Source organism: Embiotoca jacksoni, unplaced genomic scaffold (assembly GCF_022577435.1).
Source record: "Embiotoca jacksoni isolate LCO1_2020_lvr unplaced genomic scaffold, fEmbJac1.0.p SCAF_17, whole genome shotgun sequence".
Classification (NCBI taxonomy): domain Eukaryota; kingdom Metazoa; phylum Chordata; class Actinopteri; family Embiotocidae; genus Embiotoca; species Embiotoca jacksoni.
Genome location: NW_027185307.1, coordinates 10,744,174 through 10,768,760, shown reverse-complemented (window position 1 = coordinate 10,768,760; position 24,587 = coordinate 10,744,174). Strand labels below are relative to the sequence as shown.

At 42.2% G+C, this 24,587-nt stretch overlaps 1 protein-coding gene and 1 long non-coding RNA gene across 6 annotated transcripts in view; both read left to right on the top strand.

Annotated features, from left to right (window-relative positions):
* mllt10 (MLLT10 histone lysine methyltransferase DOT1L cofactor) overlaps nt 1-3,462 on the top strand; it is a 41,878-nt gene extending 38,416 nt beyond the window's left edge. For 2 of the 4 annotated variants that reach the window (XM_069151578.1, XM_069151580.1), the window contains 3 exons: nt 220-243; nt 560-650; nt 937-3,462. In XM_069151578.1, coding sequence (XP_069007679.1) covers nt 220-243; nt 560-650; nt 937-1,215 — 394 coding nt within the window. In that variant the 3' untranslated portion in view covers nt 1,216-3,462. The remainder of the gene's footprint in view (nt 1-219; nt 244-559; nt 651-936) is intronic. The other 2 variants (XM_069151579.1, XM_069151581.1) reach the window with 2 other exon arrangements.
* Nucleotides 3,463-7,628: 4,166 nt separating this feature from the next.
* LOC138199239 (uncharacterized) lies at nt 7,629-20,408 on the top strand. Of its 2 annotated transcripts, XR_011178327.1 has the most exons (4): nt 7,629-7,901; nt 14,338-14,459; nt 17,899-18,070; nt 19,218-20,408. It is a non-coding gene; the product is annotated as an uncharacterized lncRNA (long non-coding RNA). The 2 variants fall into 2 exon arrangements; XR_011178328.1 differs by lacking the exon at nt 17,899-18,070.
* Nucleotides 20,409-24,587: the final 4,179 nt, after the last annotated feature.

The window sequence follows — 24,587 nt, the reverse complement described above, 5'->3', positions numbered from 1 at the left end:
CAGCGGATTAAAGGCCTCCAGATGTGGCTTACATTGTCAAGACTTTGGCGATTTCGTCCCCTCTTTCCCTTAACCACATCCTAAAGTACTGAAAGAAACCGAATCAAACGTCATGTCAGGGATTTGTCCGACGTGTCTTGGTTCCCCGAGATGTTTCAACGTGAAATTTATTGCATCCTCTCCCTCTTTGTTTCCTCTTGCTTCCGTGTCGGATTGTAGCAGCTCAGCGACTAGTAAGAACAGGTGAGACGGTAACACGGCAACCTGTCGCGCTGTTTCCTTCACGTGGGTCGCAGAGTTTGGAAAAATGTTGTAGTGATGCATTTGTCTGTGTGGGAATTCTTGTGTTTGTTTGTTGTTATTTGTTTTGACGTTTTAAGAATAATTCCGAATGTTCTCAGTCATATTTTGAAACTTTTGAAACGCTTTTGTCCTCAGCGGGAACCTGTAATATTTTTAGAAACTGCGTATGAAACCGTCTCCTGCTGAGGGCTGACTGTGTGCGGGCGTAGTGTTTATTGTGTTTGTCTCACTGCGAGTGTGTTTTGTCTCTCGTCAGCGCGGCGCGACTCGGCCTGCTATCCGAGCAGCAGAGGTTCCTCCTGCAGCAGCATCAGCTCCAGCAGCTGCTGTCCTCCCAGCCTTCAGCAGTACGACACACACACTAGCAGACATGTGACTACTCACCACTATCGCACACAAAGATGCTGAGCTTCAATTTTCTTTTGGCCGATGGTCTAAATCACCAAGCGCATCAAACAAAACAAAAACAGAATTCTTCTTCTCCTCCTCGCCACACTTGTCCGCCTTCCTCCTTTGCTCCTCCACCTCGTTTCCCCCGACTTTTCATCCTCGTGTGTTCTCGTGCCATTTCCTCCCACTCCTTCCTCTTTTCCTCCTCGTCACTCTTGTGCTTCCTCCCCTCCCTTCCGCCAGGAGCAGCAGCAGGTGCTGCTCTACCAGCTGATGCAGCAGCAGCAGGACCTCCAGCAGCTGCAGTCGCTCTCCTCCTCTGGCCAGATTCCCTCCATCCCTCTCTCCTCTGCTCAGCTGCCCATCAACAACCTGCTGCCCGGCGCCCAGGGCCAAGGCACCATCACCGCCAACCCCTTCCTGGCGATGCAGCACGCGCACGCCGACACGCACAGCTCAGCGGCGCAGAAGCCTCGGTTAGCTGAGAAAGCCGTGGGCGTCGCAGGGCAGGAAAAGACATGACGGCATATGTTCTTTTCTTTGTGTGTGTGTGTGTGTTTTTTTTTTTGTTTTTTTTTAAATAAATAAATATGCAGAGTTTATGGGATCAGCCTGTTGGTCAACTTTGTAGTTTAGTGATGAGAACATTGGTAGGAGAGAAATCTGGTTCCTGTTTACAGCAGACATTAATAAGACTTTAGCGATTTATATTTCTGTCTTTGACTGTCACTAACTCACTGGAGTTGACCTCGCCCGGTTTACTTTTGCAACTTTTTCAGGTTATAATCTTGACAATGAGTTTTGTGTAAATTTGTTCTATTTATTTCCATCCCACTTTACACTTCTTAGTTTTCGGCTTTAGCGTTGCTTCAGGTTTTTATTTTGTCTTTTGACTAGTTGAGGTTTTTATTTTGTCTTTTGACTAGTTGAGGTTTTTTATTTAATATTAGTTTTAGTACCCGAGTGCACGTTAGTGTCGGTATGTAGCACCAGAGGAAAGCCGTTCTCTTCTCTTAACTGGTAACTTGACTAACAGGTCAGCTTCCCAGAAGCGTCTTCTTGAATTGCTTTCTTTCTGTATTTTCTCCTGCTCTCTCGTCTTTTTTGCATCTCGTTTACTTTTCTTTTCACATTTTTCTGTCTTCTTTCCGACATGGTCTGGTCTCTCTGCTGTCTCACTCTCTCAGGGTCCTCAGCTAACCAGAGTTGTGCACTCGGCGCACAAGCAGGCACACACAGAACTATAAACACAAAAATGATAAATAGCAGCAATACACGAGTATCAAAAAGTTACGATTCCCAGCTGTAGGACTTAACAGTAGCAGATGTATGTTTGACATCTGTCTCGCAGCGGTCCCGGAGGGAATATTGGGTGAGTTTTTGTGAAAATATCCCACATGTTCTCGCTGCTGCCTCTCTCCCCGTGTCTCTCTCACTCTGTTTGTGTAGATCCATTAATGTCAGTGAGCCAAGCCTCGTCCGGTCACCACAGAAGCCTTGCTTTTGACTGTCTCTTCTCTCGGCCAGATTCAGGGGGCTCACTCAGGGAAGTGGTGTTTAAAAAAAAAAAAAAAAGGAAAGAAAAGAAAGAAGATGAAACAGATAGTTGAATGTTCAGAAGTGTCAATCCACGTGGTACAGACTCACAAAAAAAAAAGAAAGAAATCATGCAGTTGGTGGTCAGCAAGTGGAAACAATTACATTTCATCTTCCTGATTGAGCCCCCTGCTGCACCTACCTCTCGAGCAGGACCAGCCTATCAGGACCTAAAAGGCCGACAGCAGCGGCCACTTAAAAACCCACAACAGTCAGGACTGGCCAATCAGGGTCCAAACCCAAGTGCCTGAGGCCAAGGGGGAAAGGCGGGATTTAGTTTTCCTTTTACCTGTCACTCAGCTTGAATTTTCATGACGCTACCGGTAATTAAGCTGCGTTGCTAAGGCAACAGATTACAAAAAAAACACTCGGCCCTGTCAGGCTGGATGTGCCCTCTCTTTAATAAAAGTCTGAAATTTTGTTCTGCTGCATTCTCTAATATCAGAGCCAACATTGTGTTGTGCTTTTTATTTATCTGTGTAAATGGGCGTAAGATGATATATTTTAAAAGCCCGCTGGTTTTGCAATTTAACATCATTTTGTACTACTGTGTAAAGTTTTTTTTTTTTTTTTTTTTTTTTTTTGTCTTTGGTTTTCTTCACCATTCAGTCTGAACTTGCTGTAAACCCTTTTAATGACTTCTACTCTGTGTCATGTGTTTGAAAGCTAGAAGCTACTTCCTAGTTGGCTGATTGGGGAAGGGGCATGGCTGTACATAGCTGTTCGTAGGGGGGAGGACGTGTGTCGGGGGATTCAGTGGCACAGTTTTTACCTCGTTAAGTGTACATAGACCTTTCTCATTGGCCGTTGGTGTACATAAGTGATTGTGATTGGCCGTGCTGGTGTGAAGGAAAGCCAATGAAGCCTCAGTTTGTGTGTGTGAATCTTTAGGACCAGACAATAAGGTTGACAGTGACTGGACACACAAAAGTATTAATTTATTTTTATATGTGCAGGGACATTGTGTTTCTTTTTTAAGTTTTGCACCATTTTCTTGATAAAAAAAAAAAAGAAAAAAAAAGTCATTTTATACTCTGGGCACCATGTTTTCATCTGTGCACACATTTGTTTGGATCAATTTTGTATAAATGGAAAATAATGAAGGTGGGGGGTGGGGAAATCTGACATTGTATTTCAAAACACAAAAATAAAGAAACACTCTGGAGAAAGTAACATTTAGTGTCTGAATGGAGGACTTAGTTTAAAACACGGTGACTTTTAAAGGTTCTTTTTACAAAATTACAACATCGTTATTTTACCTGAACTGATATCAAATATCCTGACACTTTACAATGTTCTCATATTTATAAAAAAACAAAAAAACAACATAAAAATCAAGTGAGAATTCAGCTTAATTGTCCGTCATTGTTATTGGTGACAGAAAGTCAGTGGATTTGATTAGTTTTAAGTAGCAACAAAGCACATACTTAGCATAGAGGTATATGCAATATATATTTATTTTATTAGTTCACTTGACATGGATAATGCTCAATCAACAAAATAAGAGACATGTAAATGAGATATTGTTGCAAGGAAATTTTCTTTGGACCAGTTTTATAATATATAATAAAATGGCACATTTCACAACTTCACACAAAAATATTTCACTGATAGTGTCACTTGTAGAATAAACTGCTAATGTACATTTATTTGATTACAGGTTTGTTTATTGCCCGTTTATTCATGTTGGATGACTTATGAGACGTTTGTAGATGAAATAAAGAGAACAAATATTTACGTTTTTAAAAGATTATATTTAATGTACTGCATGATGAAAAGAGGGAACTGGCCCACCTGCTTTACATTATGTATCCGGATGAGTTTCATTCAGTAACGAGCAGGAGAAAACTGAATAATCATCAGGCTTAAAAAGTGCCACTAGAAACTCGACATCTTTAAATTTAAACAATGTGCTCCAAGGCTTCTCCCCTAACAAATATACACACACACATACAAACACACACATACCTCAAAGCTGATGACTTCCAGCTGCCAAGAAACGGCAGTGTGTGTCTGTGTTGTCGAGGTGGGGGCACCATTCTGCTACATCTGCTTCTGCCCTGGTAATTAAAAGCTCACTTTCCTCCTGCACCCCTGCTCCCTTAACCCCCCTCTCCCCCCTCTCCCCTCCTCCCCTTCTACACACACACTCACCCCTCAGGAGTTTTCAGTACCCCCTCCCTACACACACACACACACACACACACACACACACAATCTAACCTGCATTCAACAACACATCCCCCCCTCATATCTCCTCTTACCCCAAGCACTTGCTCACTCACCCCTCCCACCACCAAATATCCCCCCCCCACACTCACTATCAGCCCTGTCAATCAAAGCCAGGCTGTTTAAACAGCATACCCCCCCACCACCCCCTGACACACACACACACACACACACACACACACACACACACACACACACCTCCACCACCCAGGACCTTTTCTTTTATAAGCCTCCACCATCAGAGCTGCCTCCCCTCTACTCCCCGTAATAGCAGCACCACCCTGCCTCTCTGAAACACACACGCACACACACACACACACACACACACACACACACACACACACACACACACAGGGCAGAGCTGCTGTGTCCATCATCGATCACACCCCCCCCCCACACACACACACAAACCCTCTCCAAGGGTGGGGGGGGGGCTTAACAGCTGATGGAGGACCCCTGTGTGCTGCCCGACCAGGTGCCTGATCACAAAGTCAAAACATTACTAAGCCCCGGTGATAGCAGACAGGAGATTTCTCTCTCACACACACAGGGAACGGATAGCAGGCCAGCAGGAGGGTTAAGCCCTGGATGATTAGACAAATGTAGGGCAGATATCTGTGGCTTCAGAGGCGGGCTGAGCGGCTGTCACTGAGGAATGCTCTGCAGCAGCACAGATAGGCTACCTGTCTGACTGAGCAGGCGAGGCAAGTTTCAGTTAAATGGATTAATTCTCAGGCATTTGCATTTTTAGGTAATATAATATCAGTGGAGAGAGCTTGAAGCAGAAACCGAAGAGTTTAGCTTGATTTGATTTGATTTTGTTGTCCCGAAAAAAATGACTGTACAGAACACACTTTTCATTAACAATGTTGGTTAAAAACTTCAAGTGCATGTGAGCAATTTACAGATCAGCCTTGCTGAAAGGGAATATTGTGTGTAAATTTACGTACTAAAATCTAAAAGAACAGATCCCTCAAAAAAAAAAAACACAACGAGCAGGGAAATGATAAATCATTTAATAAATCATAGAAAAATAAGTTACTCCAAGAGGATGGTAGAAAAATATTTTCTATAATTTTTTTTTTATCTTGTTTTTAAGATTCTTCATTCTGTTTATTTGTATAAAATGTTTTTGCCCCTTCTTCCACCAAAAACCACAATTAAAGCCACATCTTTACAAGTTTCTAATTTAACCATGATTTGCAGCACAAACATACCTCTATTTTACCATGTCCAATAAAACCAGAACAACTCCTGCACTGACTTGAAAAAAAAGTCCTAAAATTTAGGTTGAATAAACTGAAAGTGCATCATCACAAAACCAAATCTGGAGATCCAGGACACTGATTTTCACTTACTTACATTATTTGTTGCTGTCATCTCTCCCGTCCTGTCCCACTGCAGCCAGGCAGAAATGAAAGCATAACCATAAAACAAGTTCACCAACTGCCACCAGTTAATTCCCTACACAGGTTTCGGCATATGTTTGGTAATTCAGTTAAATTATTTAATTAGACCTCAGCCTCAAAAAGGGAGAGCAAAGAGCAATAAAGCTGAGAGAGGCTCCAGTGTAATAAACCATTAGCAGGAGGAGGCAGCCGCTGGTGTGTACAGTAATGCAGTGTAAATCATCACAGAGTGGCTGCCATTAGGAGGCTTAATCCTGGCCAGAAACCTGCAGTCAGCTGCCAGGGGCCCTGATCCGGTGCCGAGTGGAACCAGATCCGGCAAACAGAGGTGTTTAGGGCCGTCAGGCCAGGAGAGGAAGAGGAAGAGGAGGAAGGGTACAAGAGAGTGTAAGGAGAACAGCTGAGGAGATTCCCAGAGTAAAAGTGTGTGTGTGTGTGTGTGTGTGTGTGTGTGTGTGTGTGTGTGTGTGTGTGTGTGTGCGCGCGTGCCCCCCACAGGTTTCTCTCCTGTAGGATAATGGTGGTGAGGAGAAGCAGCAGGATTCAGCCTCATCCCTCTTCATTCTCAGACAGCTCGTATTCTTCTGCTAAGTGACACTCCTCTGTCACCCCTCACACACACACACACACACACACACACACACACACACACACACACACACACACACACACACTCTCACACTCTTCTCAGGATCCTCTCTCGCTTTCTTTCTCTTTGCGTTAAAGGCTGAGCAACACTTCGCAGAGTTTCCTTGAAGCATTCAATGCCACAACTTTGCATGCAGTGACTGAGGGGTAATCACAAAACTGTGCACTACATTTAAAATAAGCAATCCTCTATTTAGTCTTTTACTTTGAAAGTCACATCAATTTTGTTTATAAATCCCCAAACACCACCGTCTGTCCTTAAGCACCCTCCTTAATATGGATATACTCCTCAGATTGGCTTTGAGGCTTCATGTGCAGCATGTTTTACAGCCACCATTTACACTAAGAAACCACAGAGGAAGTTGCCCACAGCAGGACAGCTGAGAAACAATTACTGCAAAATATCACATTATATTAAACAAAGAACAAAATTGCAGACAACGATAGAAAGATATAATAAGTCTTTTTATAGAAATAAATTTCTTCCTCTTAAACAAGAAATATTAATAGAATTAAAACTCCAAAAACTGCAAAGACACAACAGTCATATACGAATGTTTCAGATAAATATTTGCTATTCTGGGATGATAAAGATGTCTATAAACAGGAAGATGAATGCCATTTATCTAGCTGCACACCGGTTTATCTACCTCTATCTGTCGAACCCTTTGAAATAGGTTAATTTGCTCATTTTTACCCTGCTGGCTACATCCAAGTCAAATTACAATAATTAAAAAAAAAAAAAAGTAATTGGCGAAGCATTTGTTCTATGTTTATGTGCTACATATTCATATATTTAAAATGTTTCAATAGGCTTATTTAGCCTTTTATTTAAAATTGACTTTGCAAGTTTGCAAGGCTAGCCTACTGTCAGTCTAATCCACAACAACTGTACAAAGAAGTAGCGTAAAAAAAAAAAAAAAAAAAAAAAAAAAATATATATATATATATATATATATATATATATATATATATATATATATATATATATAAATGTCATTTTGTTATGGACTAATATACAAAAAAAAGTTAACCTGTTGTGAAATAAACTCGTTTTTGTGTGTGTATATGCCGAAGGTGGAGACGACGTGGAGAGTTTGAGTAAAGTCCCTTTCTCGCCTCTCCGCGTAGCAGCACGTCCCCGGGACTCAGCGGCGCCTGGTCCGCTCGCCACGCCGCTCGGAGTGAAGCGCTGCGCGGCCACAGAGCCGCTCCTGTACCGCCGCCCGCGGCTCCCACTACCGGCGAGAAGAAAGGAGCTCCGAAAACCGCAGAGAGGCGAGGAGGACAACTTCACGCTGCACTGATGAGCATATTAATTCAGAGGTAAGGGGAGGAGATTTGAATGAGTGATTTTTCTGTTGTCTGCTTTTCCCCTTTGAAAGGGGAAATGCAGCTTTGCGGCAGAGTCGGTTTGCACTGCGAGCTGCAGCTCTGACTGCGCTGTTTATTAAATCAGGCTGCGCGTTACCTTGCTGCTCGTGAGATTTAGAGAACATCCAAATTCAGTTCAAATCCCAGAAAAAAAATTACAGAAATCAGTGTTGCAAAATTCTTATTTTAATGTTGTTATTACTTATTCATTTGCTAAAATATAAAGACTCCCGTGACTTTATTTAAAGTATGCATTATGGTTGAAATGCATTTATTGTAAGTCGCTTTGGATAAAAGCGTCAGCTAAATGAAATGTAATGTAATGTAATGCAAATATAGCAGAACATTAGATAATGAGGGTCTAGTGATGTTATGTAGGCAATATTTCAAATTTATATCTCATCTTATGTTTCTGTTGTGTGACCTCCCACAACCCTCTAATAACCTACTGCTACATCTGTAGCTGGGTTTTAGCAACCTTGTCCTATTCACAGTATTCCAACGGGGTATTAAGTAGTCCTTGTTTCTTTAATGTTTGTCTCTTTGCTCTGCTATGGCGACCACCAGTCTGTTGTTTTGAAGACCATCGACCAACTGCAGGGAAGCCACATGACCCACACAGAAATGCACTAAATTATGTATAAATTCAACTAAACTCATTCAGAAACCCCTTTTTTTTTTTCTTCTTTGCAACCAGCTTCTACATAAAAATAACTGTTTGTCTATTTATGTGTGATAGTGCGGCACAAATTTGACAAAATAATGCATTAACTTTTATATTTCTTTTTTTTTTTTTTTTAAAAGACCAGGAGTTAACGTGTTGGTTAAAGGGGTGTTTTAAGTAGCCACAGCAAACTGTTGGATTCAAATTGAAAACACTAGAAATTGGATAAAAGTAATTTATAAAGCACACGGCAATCAGTTCCAACCTAACCACACACACACACACACACACACACACACACACTTAAATATATTCAGGTAAACAATGCATTTTCCCTCACAACACTACTTACATCCTACCTGGACAAAATATAAAAGCCCACATTGTATTTCCTGTATTTACCGTCAGTGTGAATGGGCTCCGGGTGAAGAATGAAACACCATTACAGGGACAGGTGGTGCTGGCAGAGATGAATGTAATCGTGCAGGGTTATAATGAATGTCACGGGATATAGATCTGAGATGAGATCTGGTTTGATCATCAGGTAAAAATAGATCAGTCACCGGCAGATCATTACTGATAATTACTTTCAAATGGTTGGCTATGTGAGGGGTCTATATTATTAAATAATTCCAGCCCTGCTTAGTGATGGCAGGTTGAGAAAAATGTCATGTGCTCGTGTCCATAAATGATAATTACACACACACACACACACACACACACACACACACACACACACACACACACACACACACACGAAACTATAGAGTGTTAGAGGTGTATCATTAATTACTCCTCTTTTGTAGTTGTTGTCAGGTGAGAAATGTAATTTTAGTATTCATTGAGCGCAACAAAGCTTCCACGTGCATAACAAATGATCAACCTCAACAAACCAAATCCTCTGATATTCATCCCTCTGCTGCTGTATGTGTGTGTTTTTATGATTAGCCTGTAAATTGGGGAGGGGTGGGGGAAAGCTGCAGAAATAGAAAGGCTCTTCACACACATAAACACCTGGAGGCTGCCCTAAGCACAGGATAAGTGCCTTGCTCAAGGACACTGAAGTCAGTGTGAGAGAAGGGATCCCTGTGGAGACTTGAAGCTAATTTCTAGCACTAAAATCTGAACACCAGAGACTGAAGAGAACTCCAACTGCTGCTGCAATCACAATAATTGAGCCAACAACAGGCATGTAAAGAGATTTCTCCAGCGGCAACAGCTGTTAAGTGGTATACACCCAAGCTGCGTAATGATGAAGGCCGATGTGTCTCTGTTTGTGTGTGTGTGTGTGTGTGTGTGTGTGTGTGTGTGTGTGTGTGTGTGTGTGTGTGTGTGTGTGTGTGTGTGAGAGAGAGCGAAAGATCCAAGTACCTCCCCTGTTCCTCCACCTATCAGCAAGCCTCATTTATTATGCAGACTGGAGACCCTTGGGCTGGATGGAAGGCTTGTGTGTGTATTTTGGAAATAAAGAGGGAGGGAGTGGGGTGTACATGTGAGCACACACGCACACACACACACACACACACACACACACACAAGAAACACACACTCACACAGCTGATTCAGTTTCTTTGCTCCCAAATACATGCTGTGGGAGTAAAGTGACAAAAGAGGTATGATGACGGCAGAGAGGGAGTGAGAGGTGTGTGTGTGTGTGTGTGTGTGTGTGTGTGTGTGTGTGTGTGTGTGTGTGCGTGTGCATGTGCGCGTGCGCATGTGCGTGTGTGTGCGTGTTTTGGACCTGTTGCATCAGCTGTGGTAAATTAATGAAATATTAGTCCAATAATAAGCAGTTGAGGTTTGAACATGTTTGTATGTGTGTGTCATCACGCAGACATCAAAAACATTAAAAAAAAAAAAAAAAAAAAAAAAAAAAAAAAAAAAAAAAAGCTGCCCTGCGTCTCTGTGAACTTTCTGTTGTTTCGCTGTAGAGAGGGTGAAAAAGAAAGCCACTCATAGTGAACTGTACCTGCTTTTCACCCAGAAAAAAATCCCATCTGTGGACACAGGTTTCCTTACGTTTTATGATTTTTGAATAGTTTTTTCGCACGCAAAAAAAATTACACGTGAAACAGCTGTGGAGTCTGAGGAGAAGAGATGAAAACCAGAGCTTTGCTTGTGAGATTTATTTAACATGTGGGAACATGATGCATTAAAATGACCCATTAATCAACTGTAAAAAAAAAAAAATCTTCAGGGAGGTTTGGATTTCACTGCTACCAGAAGCTAAACCCCAACATACCCGTTACAAGGAGGATGCCGTAATTCTTTCAGAAGGTGAAGCAACTTGTAAGAGGGACAATATGTGACGTAAAATCCTTTAAAGTTTACAGCGATGGAAAGAAAATACAGTGCATTTACTGGAGTATTTCCAGCTGATGCCACTTTACATTTACGCTCCACCATTTGTCAGGGAATACCATGTTTTTAAATTTACATTTTTCAGATGTTTCAGATATTCTAACTTGTGATTAACTTACGATGTTAAATATTACACTTGAGTTTGCTTTCTGACACCAAAAACAATGAAAAATAATCACTGCCCACTTAGAACCTGCTCGTCACGTCTCAGATGTGTAGGAGTCGTTCGCAGTGCCCCAAAGAGACATTTCACCTCCAAACGTCTCATAATATGGTCTTATTTAAATAACTGTTTGAATTGATCCAATATTATACAAACACACATACAAACACACACACTCACACACACACATTAGAAAAAAGTCCTCAAAAATGAACACTAATTTAAGTGAACTTTGTTTTTGCTTCTCTTCACGCCCATTAATCATTTCATGACCCCTCCGGTTTGTCTGGTGACCTACAGAAGGAGGCTCGACCCTCATGTTTGGTAACACTGAAATGAATCACCTAACTGTATAAAGTAGCTCCACCTCAATCAGATACACTACAACAGCAAGTCACATGCATCTGGCTCCTAAATATTTCTGTACCTTTACTTCAGTAGGATTGTCATCTTTTAGCTTTTACTTGTAATTATTATTATTATTATTATTATTATTATTATTATTATTTTCCATCACTGCATTGACACTTTTACAAAAGTTATAAAGAGTATTTACAGAAAAAACTAATTGAAATAAGTTTTCTGCTGCTTGTTTGAGTAGTACGGCCCCAGTATTGCATTATTGTGTCAAAAACTAGGCTTTAATACATTATAACTAAACACATGCTTGTCTTGTTTATCACCGGCTACCCAGAAACCCATTAGATCTGAGTTACACTGGGACATGGCTCAATAATCTGCTCTGACACACTATACATGATTATATAAGTCACTAAAATAACTAGAAAATGTATTCCCACAGCCAGCAGGTATTATTATTTTTTTTTTTTTAAATATTAAAGAGTACTATTCTCCATTAGTCTCCTTTATTCCAAACTGTTAACATGCATTAGTGGCACAATTATAAAAGCTGCGGTCTAATCTTTTAAAAGTCCCAGGGTAGCGTTGGAAATGGCCAGAGGAAGAAGAGGAGAGGGGGATGGAAGAGGGATAAAGGGAGGAAGGGGAGGAGAGAAACTCAATCTAAAGCACCAGGTGCACCTTTTGTCGACATAATCTCCCGGCCCTTGAGACCGCGCACACACTGGCCAACATATACGGCCTTTCATACGTACACATGCTGCTTTTTCGACTGGGGGATTTGAATCGTGGGTTGGCTCCGGTCATATGTAAAAGGGACTCTTAGGTCACTGCACTGCCAGAAGAGAGTTTTAATGCTTTGTGACTTTAACCACACTTAGTGGAAAGATCAGCAGGACAAAACCTTTAAGTTTGTTTTCTAGACGTAGATACGGATATATCACTTCAAGTTAGCACTGTGAACAAAATCTAAACTGAGGAAGCATCTTTGCAGGAAGTGTGAATTTACAGCACGTGTCAGTTCCCATTTAAAATAGAAACAAATATCCATTTATCATTTTTTTTGCCCCCACTGCAATATTGCTGCTCGTGTGAACCATAATTTGGTACACTTTAACAAACCCATATCTAGTATTTACAAGCCATAAATGTGTGTTTTATTGCCCACTATAACACAGTCTAATGTAGCTGTATCTTTCTGCTCCACTAATGTAGATGTGAGGACATTTATAAGTGTTTATTAACATGCTTGTCTGCAGCTATAAATCATCATGTAAAGTTTGAATATGACTTCCTGACTTTTGAACACATAAATAGTTTGAGATCAGTTTAAGCCTGTCTGTCAGTGATGTGTGTATGAACAGGTGATAAATGCCAACGTGACCATGTGTGGAATCATATAGCATTAGACATGTTTACAGCTGTGATCTCCAGCATTTATTAATTATTTTAATTAATTGTTAAATATATATATATATATGTTTATGTACTATATATATATATATATATATATAGTACATAAACATTTTAACTTATACTATTTATATTATATGAAATAAGAAATATTGCTTTCTTCCTTTTGCAAACTAAGCACTGACTGAGTCGGCACCCTTGTTCAGTTCAGTACATTTAGAGGTTTTGCTGCTTCTCTTGTTCTGGTCAGTACCGCATGGTGGCTAATGTTAGCTGCAATTAGCACAAGTTTTAGCATTCACCATTTTAATGTCACATCTGACCACAGTGCGTGCTGTTCATTTACATTACAATAAAATAAACCATTAATTAAGTATTTCAATACTTCTTGTAAATGCCCAGTAGGTTAAATGTTTGTATGACTATTTTTGATTGGATGGAGAATGGATAAAAACAAACTCTTAAAGCGGAAGGATATACAGAGCTGCACTGGGTGAATGAGCTCTCAGTGTGTGTGTGTGTGTGTGTGTGTGTGTGTGTGTGTGTGTGTGTGTGTGTGTGTGTGTGTGTGTGTGTGTGTGTGTGTGTGTGTGTGCTTGTGTGTGTGTGTTTGGTGGACCTGAGCACACAGCCATTGTGAAACTACAGACATGTATTGATGCCTGTCAGTCAGTTTATAATATCGCACAGGGAGGACAAGGAACGGGAAACAAAGGAGTGTCTTTTAGAAAGGGAGCCGTTGTTGTTGTGCATCTACCGGCCTGGAATGCTGAAAACCTTGGACTGTGCAAAAACACACCCTTGAATAACATTACAGGCCGTGTTAATCAATGGCTCTTACCACACTGGATTTAAGCAGGTCTGGCGCCCCTTGTCCACAATCCCTCACCCGTCATTCTTTAAGCTCGACCCCTAAACTCCTGTAAAGCCTCAAGTGGGGACGAAGCCAAGGACGTAGCAGGCAGCTCATTGTGATCTAATCTCTCTCTGCCGCTCTCTCTACTGCAAGAACAAACATCAAATATGGCCTCCTTATCAGGACAGCCCTGCTCTATCTATCTATCACCAATCGATATCTCCAGTTCTGTGTGTGCAGGCTTGTCTGCGTGTGTGTGTGTGTGTGCGTGCGCGCGTGCGTGTGTGTGTGTGTGTGTGTGTGTGTGTGTGTGTGTGTGTGTGTGTGTGTGTGTGTGTGTGTGTGTGTGTGTGAAACTGGTCTCAGGGGCCACGCTAACTAAGGTCAAAGATCAGGTATAACCCTCCAGCGTGGAATGACAGATGTGGCCTGAGGAAAACAAGATAAAAGAAGGAGAGCGGAGGGAAAAAAAATGCACGAAGGGAGAGATTTTAGATCAGTTGCATGTGTCCTAAACAACAGATCAGAAAACAAACAGGAATTGTTGTGATTGTTTCTGTTGTTTCTGCAGCAGGTATGACTTGGCCTCAGGCACCTGCAGGAGGCAGATCAACTTACCTGAACGGGCAGCCTCGAACAATGGACTGGAGGCTTTTGTTGGTGTCCCAACTCCCGTTTTGGAAATGGCGCCAGGTAAAGGAACAACTGTGCTCTCACAAATGCAGCTCTTTATTAAATACTTCCTTCACTCGCAGGGATTGGGTACGTGAAAAGGCGTCGGCTTCTCGTGCTTCCTGTTTGCAGTGAGGGAGGGAGAACTAAACCGTTTGGTGTCCGCACAGATCCCGAGGCCTCTGAACACCAAATTCAATGCGCGCACTCCTCGTTTCAGTGCATGAAAACCAGTTTTTCCCTCGGATGAATTTTCATAAGGAAGACAGTGTGCATATGCATTAAAGGAGGGGTACCAGAGGTGATATGACACTGTGCTTCTGTTTCACCGTGAAACGGCTCCATAAAGCTGCAAAATGCTGCCGGAGCTGCAGCCGACTGTAATGGCTGTTAGAGATAGATGGAGAGAGAGAGAGAGTGAAGGGGGCAATCCTTTGTTCTGTCAAGGACTTAACACAATCAGAGTGTACAGTGTGTCAGGAGCGCACAGGCATATATCAACTTCAATCTCTTTTTAATGAAAAATCCTGCCCTCTCTAATATGTGCAAATTAACCTCTTCTCCTCCCTCCCTCCCTCCCTCCCTCCCTTCCTGCCGTTTCCCCTCCTCTCTGTCTCTCTCTCTCTCCTTTACAGAGGCCCCTCGACTCCCTCTCTCACTCTCCGCCCTTGTTTCTGTCCCTGGTCTTCCTCCTTTTCCCACTCTTCTCCTTCACTCTTACCAGTTTTTCCATCTCAGTCTCATTCGGAAGTGGAAGGCGAGACCACAGCAAGAGAGGAGAGACTGACGGAGACTCCTGCTTTCCATTAGCTTGTTGCTTTAGTCACCCAACCCCCCACAGCAATTATCTAGATCAGTTAGTTGTAAAAAAAAAAAAAAAAAAAATCATAAAAAAAAAAAAAAAAAAGACACAAAAACAACCGAAAGTCAGTGTCCAGCAGCAGCATTAAAATTCCCCCTCCATCCTCCCCTGCTCGCTTTGTCTTTTTTTATCTGGCTCTCTCTCTCTGCTCCAACACACACTCGCGCCGGATCATGCTATTACCCTGATTATCCTGATGAGTTGGTCAGATCCTCGCCTTCTCATTCTGCCCATGCTGATTGTAATTTAGAAATTACACCTAATGAGGAATTTTTAAAAACACAGCAGCCACTCCGTGCTGCCAGCTCCACGCCGTTCCCTGCCCTAATGGATTTCCTGGTATGGAATCCATCCCCCCCTCAACCCAACCCCTTTCTGCCCCGCAGGGGGTCTGGCTAGCCAGGCCCTCCGTCCCTCCGTCCCTCCCTCCCTCCCTCCCTCTCTCCCTCTCTCCCTCTCTCCCTCCCTCCTCAGCTTTCCCCACATCCTCACTCCCCTACTCCACTAATTGGGGGCGACTGGTTTTGGTGAAAAGAAGTCATAATCATTGTTTCTGCTGCTAATTTAAGTGGTTAAGTGTACAGGATCAGCTCACGCAACGAGGAAATGAGTATGATTAAATTTACATTTTTCTAATCTTAACAGCTAAAGTGCCAATTTCCTTTTTTTATGATTTTGTCAGAGATTTTTTTTTAAAGTTAAACACCTTATGGCAGTTAACACAAGATGAACGTGTGCATATGTTGATATTTTTAAAGCTTATTGGATTGGTTTTGTTTTATATTTTTTTCCACATAAAGGAAATAGATTTAAAACCATGGATTAGTAGAGAAACAGCTGCTTTGATACATCAGAATCTGATCTTCTGCTTTCAATGGAAGGACATTTGCCTTTAAAAACTGAAAGACATGATAACATAATTTCTGTTTATTTCAGGGAGGAATGTTTGTGATTTCTAGTTTTAATGTCCTACTCGTCTCGCAGACACCTGTATGATGTGTGAAGGGCGGTTTAAGGGGTATTTCACAGAAATAGGGGGGGAACAAACACACACACTCAAACACAGGCACGCATGCAAATCAAAGCCATCAACAGCTTGTGATGAAGTGAGACGTCGTGGTATAAACAGAGTGTGTCGTTACCATGGAAGCCACTTTCACCTCACAGGCCGAGAGACAGAAAAACACAAAGGGCCAGAAAGACAGGGAGGGAGTCTCTGTCTGTCTGTCAGCAACAGACAGACAGACAGAGAGACCGAGACAGGTTACAAGCTCTCCTTCAGCAACATTTAATAGCTTTTCAAACCCTTCTGAGCTTTTTCAGCACTTTCTTTTCCTCTGGGTAAAAAGACACTGCATTTGTACAGTAAGTGTTCCAAAGAAAAGGAAAAGTTCATTGAAACGTTGTTTAATAGCTGGTTGCACATTCACAAGTTTAATGAGCACATTCACAAAAAGTACAGAGGCAGACATACAGCAGCCTTTGGAAGGGTTTCTGGGGATTTTGTGAGCCACATCTGTCCCTGTTTTGGTCCCTTTTGTTCTTTTTTTGGTTCTTACTGCAGGTCACAGCCTTTAGAGTCTAACTTCAGATGTCTTGTTAGGTTAAAAGTGCTCCAGAATTACCAAGTTTTTATTTAAGAAGTTTTTAAGAAACTCTGCACATGCCCTGACCGGTCAATCTGCCTAGCTAATCACAAATGTTTTTGATTTATTGCTCCTGTTATCAGCCATTGGTTTGATACTTTCTCTGTGTTCCCAATGTGCACACATTTTACTTCATGACCAATAAACAAGATTTCAAATTCACTTAACTGGAGCAAATCACTGCCTGCAATTTTTCTGCATTGCATTGAAAGTCCACTTCACTCACCAATTCATAATAATCATGCCTGTGGCAGGAAATTGGACATAGCAACCTGGTCATGGGCCACCTGAGCGGAGAATCACAAGCAACAGGCTACTCTGGATATCCCCCATTATTTGCAAGAGACACTAATGACAAATTTCCTTCCTTTATACTTTATAAATGATTCATCTTAGCCAAATGGAAACTTTTATCCATTTAATCCAGCTCATTTTCTCTCTCAGAGATGTAGCAGCAGGTTACATAATTTCTGTAAAGGGCAGCATGGAGATTGAAAAAGGAGAAATTAGCTTAGACGTGCCTTTAAAATGTTCCACCACTGCACAGAATCCAAAGAAATGAGAACAAAAATGTTCATTTCTTCTTAAAAAGACATTCATTTCTGCAGCATCAATCAGGTCACTGTGTGTTGCTGCCATTTCCTCACTCATCTTGTATGTTGGGATGTTTTTTAGCTGCACTGTTGTCGCCCACCTCAAAGCCTGATTGGCGCCGAGTGAGGGAAACAACTAGACTCCAGACAAGGTGGGACGAGTGAGGCCGCTGTAGCAACACTAGCTTTGAAGGTTTGCCATGGAGGCTACAGGAGGTAATCAGAGGAAAATATGTCCTCTCCTCCTCCTCTTCTCTTAGACCTCCATTAGACCAGCCTGCCTCTGTCTGGGAAAATTGATTTTCTCCCTCCCCTCCTCCTCTCCTCTCCTGTTTCTCCTCTTTTTTTCTTCTTCTCAGGTTCCATTTGAGGCTTGCTGGTGCACTCTCAAGAGCTGTTCTGCGAGACAGAGAGAGAAAAGAGAACAGTGGGCCACTACAGGTTGATCACACATATAGTTACCCACCCCCAGCAGCAGCCACCAGGACTCCAGTCTCCCCTCTGTCATCTGCAGACACACAGAGGCCTACAGTGCGTTGGACCTTCTTTCTTCCCCATTTTCCTCCTCATTTCTCCTCATCTGCTTAATCCTTCCCTTCCTCTGCTGTTCATTCTCCATGTTTTTCCTCTTTCTGCTGCTCTTCCACCAGTCTTTGCACTCCCTCCCTCCCCTCTTAGAGCCAAGTCTTGGATCAATGCACCATTGATTTTCCTATCAATGAACATTAGTATGGATCAGACTGTTGCTTGCACTGCCCTGCCCTGAAAACTACACACACACACACACACACACACACACGCACACACACACGCACACGCACACGCAAAGAACGCCTGCTCTGCGATTTTATCACTGTGAAGCTAAAAGCACAAAAACGGACGAGCTGGGTGCTGCGGACAAAGGGAAGGCAGCAATAGAAATAAAGGAGGGCGGGATAGATAAAAGAGAGGTTTTAGTTGAAAGCACAGGAGCCAATCAATGAAAGGAGTGATAGAAAAGGTAGGAAATGAAATCAGAAGCGGAGTTTGTGTTGTGCGTTAAGGAAACAGTCATTGGTCAACTGCCTGCTAGTCGATTTACTGCAGAATAATTCAGTCTGACTGGCAACCAGTTGGAGCTGTTGATAATAGCTGCTAATCATGACAGTGAATGGATGCGTGCGCTCTACACACCTTTGGGTGTCTTTCTCTTTACCTCTCCCACACACACACAGACACACACACACACAAGAGCAGGAACACACACATCACTGTCTCCTCTTGCACCCTGTAATGGGCTCTGAGTCAGGTGGAGATTGACACTTCTCTTTCTGCTGCGCTCCTTTTGTGTCCAACATTGTATTCATTCCACACAAACCCACGCTGGCCTCTCCGGGAGCACATTTCTGCGCACATCAGCTACATTTTGCATCACCAAACAATGACTGTATGATTACCATCTTCAATTATCTGCAGAAAGAGGAGAAAAAGAACAGTAAATATTTCCTATTTATTGTGTTCCTTTGGAATTCTACGCAAATACTAAACTGCAGGGATGTTTGTGATCAGTTGCCTTCTGTACAGGACTTGTATGTCTTTGCACCACGTCACTGGGTATAAATGGATGTCTCTGGGCTCTTCTGAACTTACATCGCATCTCTCATAATTACATCTCCTCTGTCGTTCATTTGTAAAACAGAGAGAAGCTGGGCCGACTGGTCTCAATGGAAGAAAGAAACATCCTTCCTTGGGAGTGCTTGCATGAAAGGTGATCCTCAGATAAGACCCCCTGTACAAGGAGACTGAAAAACCTCAGGGCCGTCCGTCGACCTACCTGATTGTAAAACCTTTTAATTTGGGGTGTAGTGGACGTCTGCCTGCCTGGCCTACAAGCCTGCTCAGGCATCGTGTGTGTAAGTTAACTGACAAAGTCACGTTTTCTGTAGATTACAAAATCATGTATCTATTATTTATTTAGTAATTTTGCAATATTTTGTTTCATGAATCACTGTGCTCACAATGTAATATAATATATTTATATCATTTGAAGATTATATAAAATAGACAATAAGATATTTCCATAATTTTGAATGTTCTAACACCTTCATATTATCAGTAACAAATATAGTCCCTCATGAACTCTGCAAAAGCCGACGTGAGAAATTTGAAGTGGCACATGTCAGTGGTCTACTGATACTATATATAAAAGTATTGATTCCAAAGGGATATTTACATTGTGTTTTGAGATCTGTTGTGTACAAGCTTGAATGTACATTTAGTTTGCAGGATAAAGATGCTCATATTTGGATATATTGTTTCTTTAAAAAAAAAATAAAAAAAAAAACACATGTCCCTCATGTATCCCCCCCAGGCATTTGAGTTTTTAACACGTAAAACATTTTTGACTGATTCTAGCTTTTCCAAATTTCTGGAAGGTTTTACACACGTATGGCCACGATTAGTTCAAAATGATGACAAATTCCATATTTTTAGTTGAAAAACTTTATATTTCTGATGAGAGAATTTCTAAAACCCCCCACCAATACTGTGCACCTAAATCTTCCACTTCTGAAAAAAACTGAAAAACTATTATATCGAAAAGGAAAACTGTGTGCCTCACCCCTGTTTCAAAGCAACCCTTCTATGTTCAGCAGTTTCCATTTGGACTTGTGTTGCAGCTATCAGACTGGCCTTGACTTTAAATGCCTGCATTTCCCATGGACTGTAGTCGAACTGTGCTGAAAAGAAATTCGCTTGTGCAACCACTTCACTTTGGGCTTCAAATCCTGCCCACCCCCCTCCTTTCATTCCTGCTGGACCCAACACAGACAGCCAACCAGGAGAATGAAGTGTGGACTTTTACACAAAGCAGGAATATTAGTGCAATGTATTACTGGATAAGATAAAAAAATAAATAAATAAATAAAAAATAAAAAAGTCACCCGTTACTCCCTGCACAACATTTACCAAGTGTCTTCTCCTCTGCATTGCTTCAAACTTCAGGACACACACACACACACACACAACAGCCACCAGCCAACCTGTGGGAGCTGAAGTGTGTGTGTGTGTGTGTGTGTGTGTGTGTGTGTGTGTGTGTGTGTGTGTGTGTGTGTGTGTGTGCGTGCGTGTGCGTGCGTGTGCGTGCGTGCGTGTGTGTTGTGTGCGTGTGTGTGTGTGTGTGTTGTGTGAGGGTGGAGGCAGGGGGTTTGGGGGGGGCGGCGCAGAATTTTCTGGCAACATGTCAACCTACCTAGACTGTAACCTTTCTAACCACAAAGTTCAAATACTCACTTAACTCACTTTGATCCAGACTCAGTTGCCTCTGATTGAGGCTTTATCATGTGGACCGACTAGAATGAGCCTAAAGCAAGCTCAGCCTTAAATAAAGCATTCAACAGTAACACACACACACACACACACACAGTTGCAGCACTGGCAAATTATGAAGAAAAAAAACAACAACTCCAAACCAGCAGCAACAATGTTAAACAAGTTTTTACACTGTTGCAAAAACACGTGAGTACAGAGAGGCTTGTTTTAGGTCAAATGCGTCTGTACAACATACTGTAGGCTGTAAAACACAAATACAAAGGTCTTAATCTAGTTTCAAATGGAACAACGTGGAGCCAAATGTGTGACATGCAGGATCCAGGAAGCCTGCCGTCCTCGGTGAGTGGCGGGGGGAAATATGGCGGGTCCACCGTGAGAAATCTGCCTGAAAGAAAATACACGCACACACACACACACACACACACACACACACACACACACACACACACTTGTGTTTTATTCATTAAATAAGATGGAAATTCACGTTCGGGCAATGACCTAATAACTAAACTATACCTACTCGAATTTTGCTACGTACATGTCGCGGTCAGTTCGCTGCCGTCGTGCCGCGGAGCCGAGCAGGATGTGAGCCGGGAACAGAGCTCCTGAGATCGGCCGCACGCAGCAGCGGGAGCCGGCAGGAAGCTGCTTTTCACCGGCAGGCAGGAGGAGGAACAGCTGCCCCTGCCGGCTCCTCCGCCGTTTATAGGCAGCCCGGTCAATGAGATATTATCTATAATATAAAAGCATATTTGTAAATAGCCGAGTATGATTGTAGACTTGGTTTGTTATTTTAAAAACATAAAATATAAAGGTTACAAGTGTTAGTTAAATGGCAATAGTCAGATTTATGATATGTAGGCATGTAATAGGCATGATAATAATAATAATAATAACAACAATATTAATAATAATAATAATATTTATTTATTTTTACTGTGTAGTGTTATGGGACTATTTATTTATCTATTTAAAAAAATATTTTAAATAGATTACCCCGCGTTGTATGTGTTATCTTTTATAGAGGATTAGCATTTTGTTATAAAATATATTAGACGTTATATTTATTTTTCATATATTTTAATATGCAGCTGCACCAATTTACAGATGAAAAGGTGAACCGCAGGTTAAAGACTCTGAGCCCTCTTATTGAATTTTACGTCAGATGATATTTGCATTTAATATCCCTCCACCACACGTCGGTCTGCCATGTTGTTTCTGTGACAGGCGTGCTTTAAAGGACTATAATTGCAATCACATTGAGCCCCAGAAGCTTTAATTGTCACACACACACACACACACACACACACACACACACACACACACACGCGCGCGCGCGCACGCAGAGCTCCAGAGGGGTAACCAAGCTTATTTTAGGCAGTAGATGCGGAGTCTACCTCTGCACCCTGGCAGGAAATCACCACGGAGCTCTAATCGCTGCTACATCTGTCACGTTTAGGGCTTCTGCCTTTAAACTGGAGACGCTGCCGGGCCCGCGTGCCCCGCGGTGGGTGATGGTTGGTGATGGTTGGTGATGGTGCTGGTGTTGGTTGTGGAGGTGGTGAATTAGAGCCGCCATGCGCGCTCCAGAGGTGAATGTGAGCCATTCAAATTTCCATATAGGCTACGTCCTGTCACAAGGGAGACCCCCACTGCCCCCCACACCCTCCCTCCGCTGTTACTCACCCCCTTCCCCACCACCACCACCCATTCACACACACATGCACGCGTGCGCGCGCGCACGCACACCCGCCTCCCCCTCTCTCCCTCCTTTCTTTGTTCCCCTCCGATCATTCCCTCTACAAGCTCCTCACAGGACAGAGACAGAGAGAGAGAGAGAGAGAGAGAGAGAGAGAGAGAGAGAAACCACACCACTGCCACCCAGCGGCCGCCTGTAGGTGCGCGTGACCGTGTGCGCGTGCTCTTTGTTCGCTCTGCGAATTTCAATCAGCGGGCAAGCTATTTGAAAAAAAATAATAATAATTAAAAAAAAAAATAAAAAAAAAGCCAGTTTGGTGACAGTTTACAGGCGCGTTCGTGTCCAAGGCCCTTCCTTATAGATGCCGCTACTTTTTGCATTGACGGTGTCACCCGGAGCCGCCGCCGCCGCCGCTGCACCTGCACGCGGTCTGCTGCGGTGTCCTTGAGCAAGACACTGACCCCATGCTGACCTCTGGGGACGAGAGGGGTGTTGGTGGTGGTGTATGTGTGTGTGTGTGTGTGATGGTGGGGGTGTAGGTGGGGCTAGAAAGGGGGCGGGGGGAGGGGGGGCGGTCTGTCCTCCGGAGATGATCATATTATCATCAGAAGGGTGCATCCGCGACTCTTTCTTCTTTCTTTTCGCCGCCACATCTGACGGATTACACATCAAAATGATTCAATAAAGAGGAGAAAATAGGCTCTGCAGGACAATAATTGAATTAGCTCCACATATAACCCAGTTAATGAGGTACTTAACAAGGAGACGTTAATTACAGATTCTATATGGCCCCTGCTTATTTCTGCAGGGCATCCTTTCCTCTCAGCTCCTATAAGTGAGATTAATCAATCATAGTTTTTCACATTTAATTCATCCGCTCCAAATTGCTGATGGAAACTGCATTTGTTTGTTTATTTATGTGTTAATTCCATAGTTTGTGATTATAATGTCTGCATTATAAAAGCAGTGCAGCCAGAAAAAAAAAAAAAAAAAAAAAAAAAAAAAGAGAAGGAAAAAAAAAAAAAGGGAGTTTTTTTTTTTCCAACAGGGGGCAGAGTCACTCTGCTCAACAGCTCTCTTCTGTCTGCTTCCCCTCTCCCTTCTGTCACGTATACACGCGCATATGCGCTCAAGCACGCACGCGGCAGGCAATGCTTTAGGATCTGTTGTTTTTCCTCTGCAAGCAATCTTCACCTCTGCCTTCGAAATAACATTTAAATAGCCTCATACAGATCGGAGCCCAGCAGCTGGTGGCTGTTTTGTTTGTGGAACAAATCCACGTTTGAACCAGATCAGAGAAGTGTAGATTAGTTCCAGTGTTTCTAATCGAAGTTCTAAAATGCAGCTGAGAGACTGCTGAGTGCTCTATGGAAGCATAAAAGAAATGCGTAAGATGTTTGACAAAGGCCAAAAGCAAGTTTAGTTTTTTTTTTTTTTTCTCCTGGGAGTTAGACATATTTGACTTAATGTTAGTGTTTCTAATAAACCTTTACAATAATAATGAGAAATGAATCACAGTGAATTTTGTTATTCTTTCTGTCCTATAGGAGACCTCATTGTAACACTAATGTTCTGACCTCTGAGTCTTATTTGGGAGTTGTGGTTTCATGCTCCTCAATGCTTAATTAAAGTCAAATCTGGCTGTTTGGAGCTTAATAATGGAATAAAATGTTGCAGGGAATTTTTTTTTAAAATCTTTTCTCCAAAGTCTTTTTGTGCACTTCAGGAATGGTTCAGGAAACAAACATGTATCAAATAGCCAGAGAAGAATTGATCTAAAATAGATGTTATACGTGTTGTTTTATTTTTTGAATTGTTGACTGAAGAACATTTCCCAAAGTCATTCTTGCGTCACTGGCTGGTAGCTGTTAGAACATTTTCTAGTCTAAAAAAGTTAATTTTGTTAAAAATAAAAAACATAAAAGTTAAAGTTTAGACACACATCCACAAAGGCAACCTGTCTCAAATGGATTGAGACACATGTAAATATAGCTCCTGAAAGATGAGAAGTTTAGAGGCTTTGCTGACTCAAATTAAACT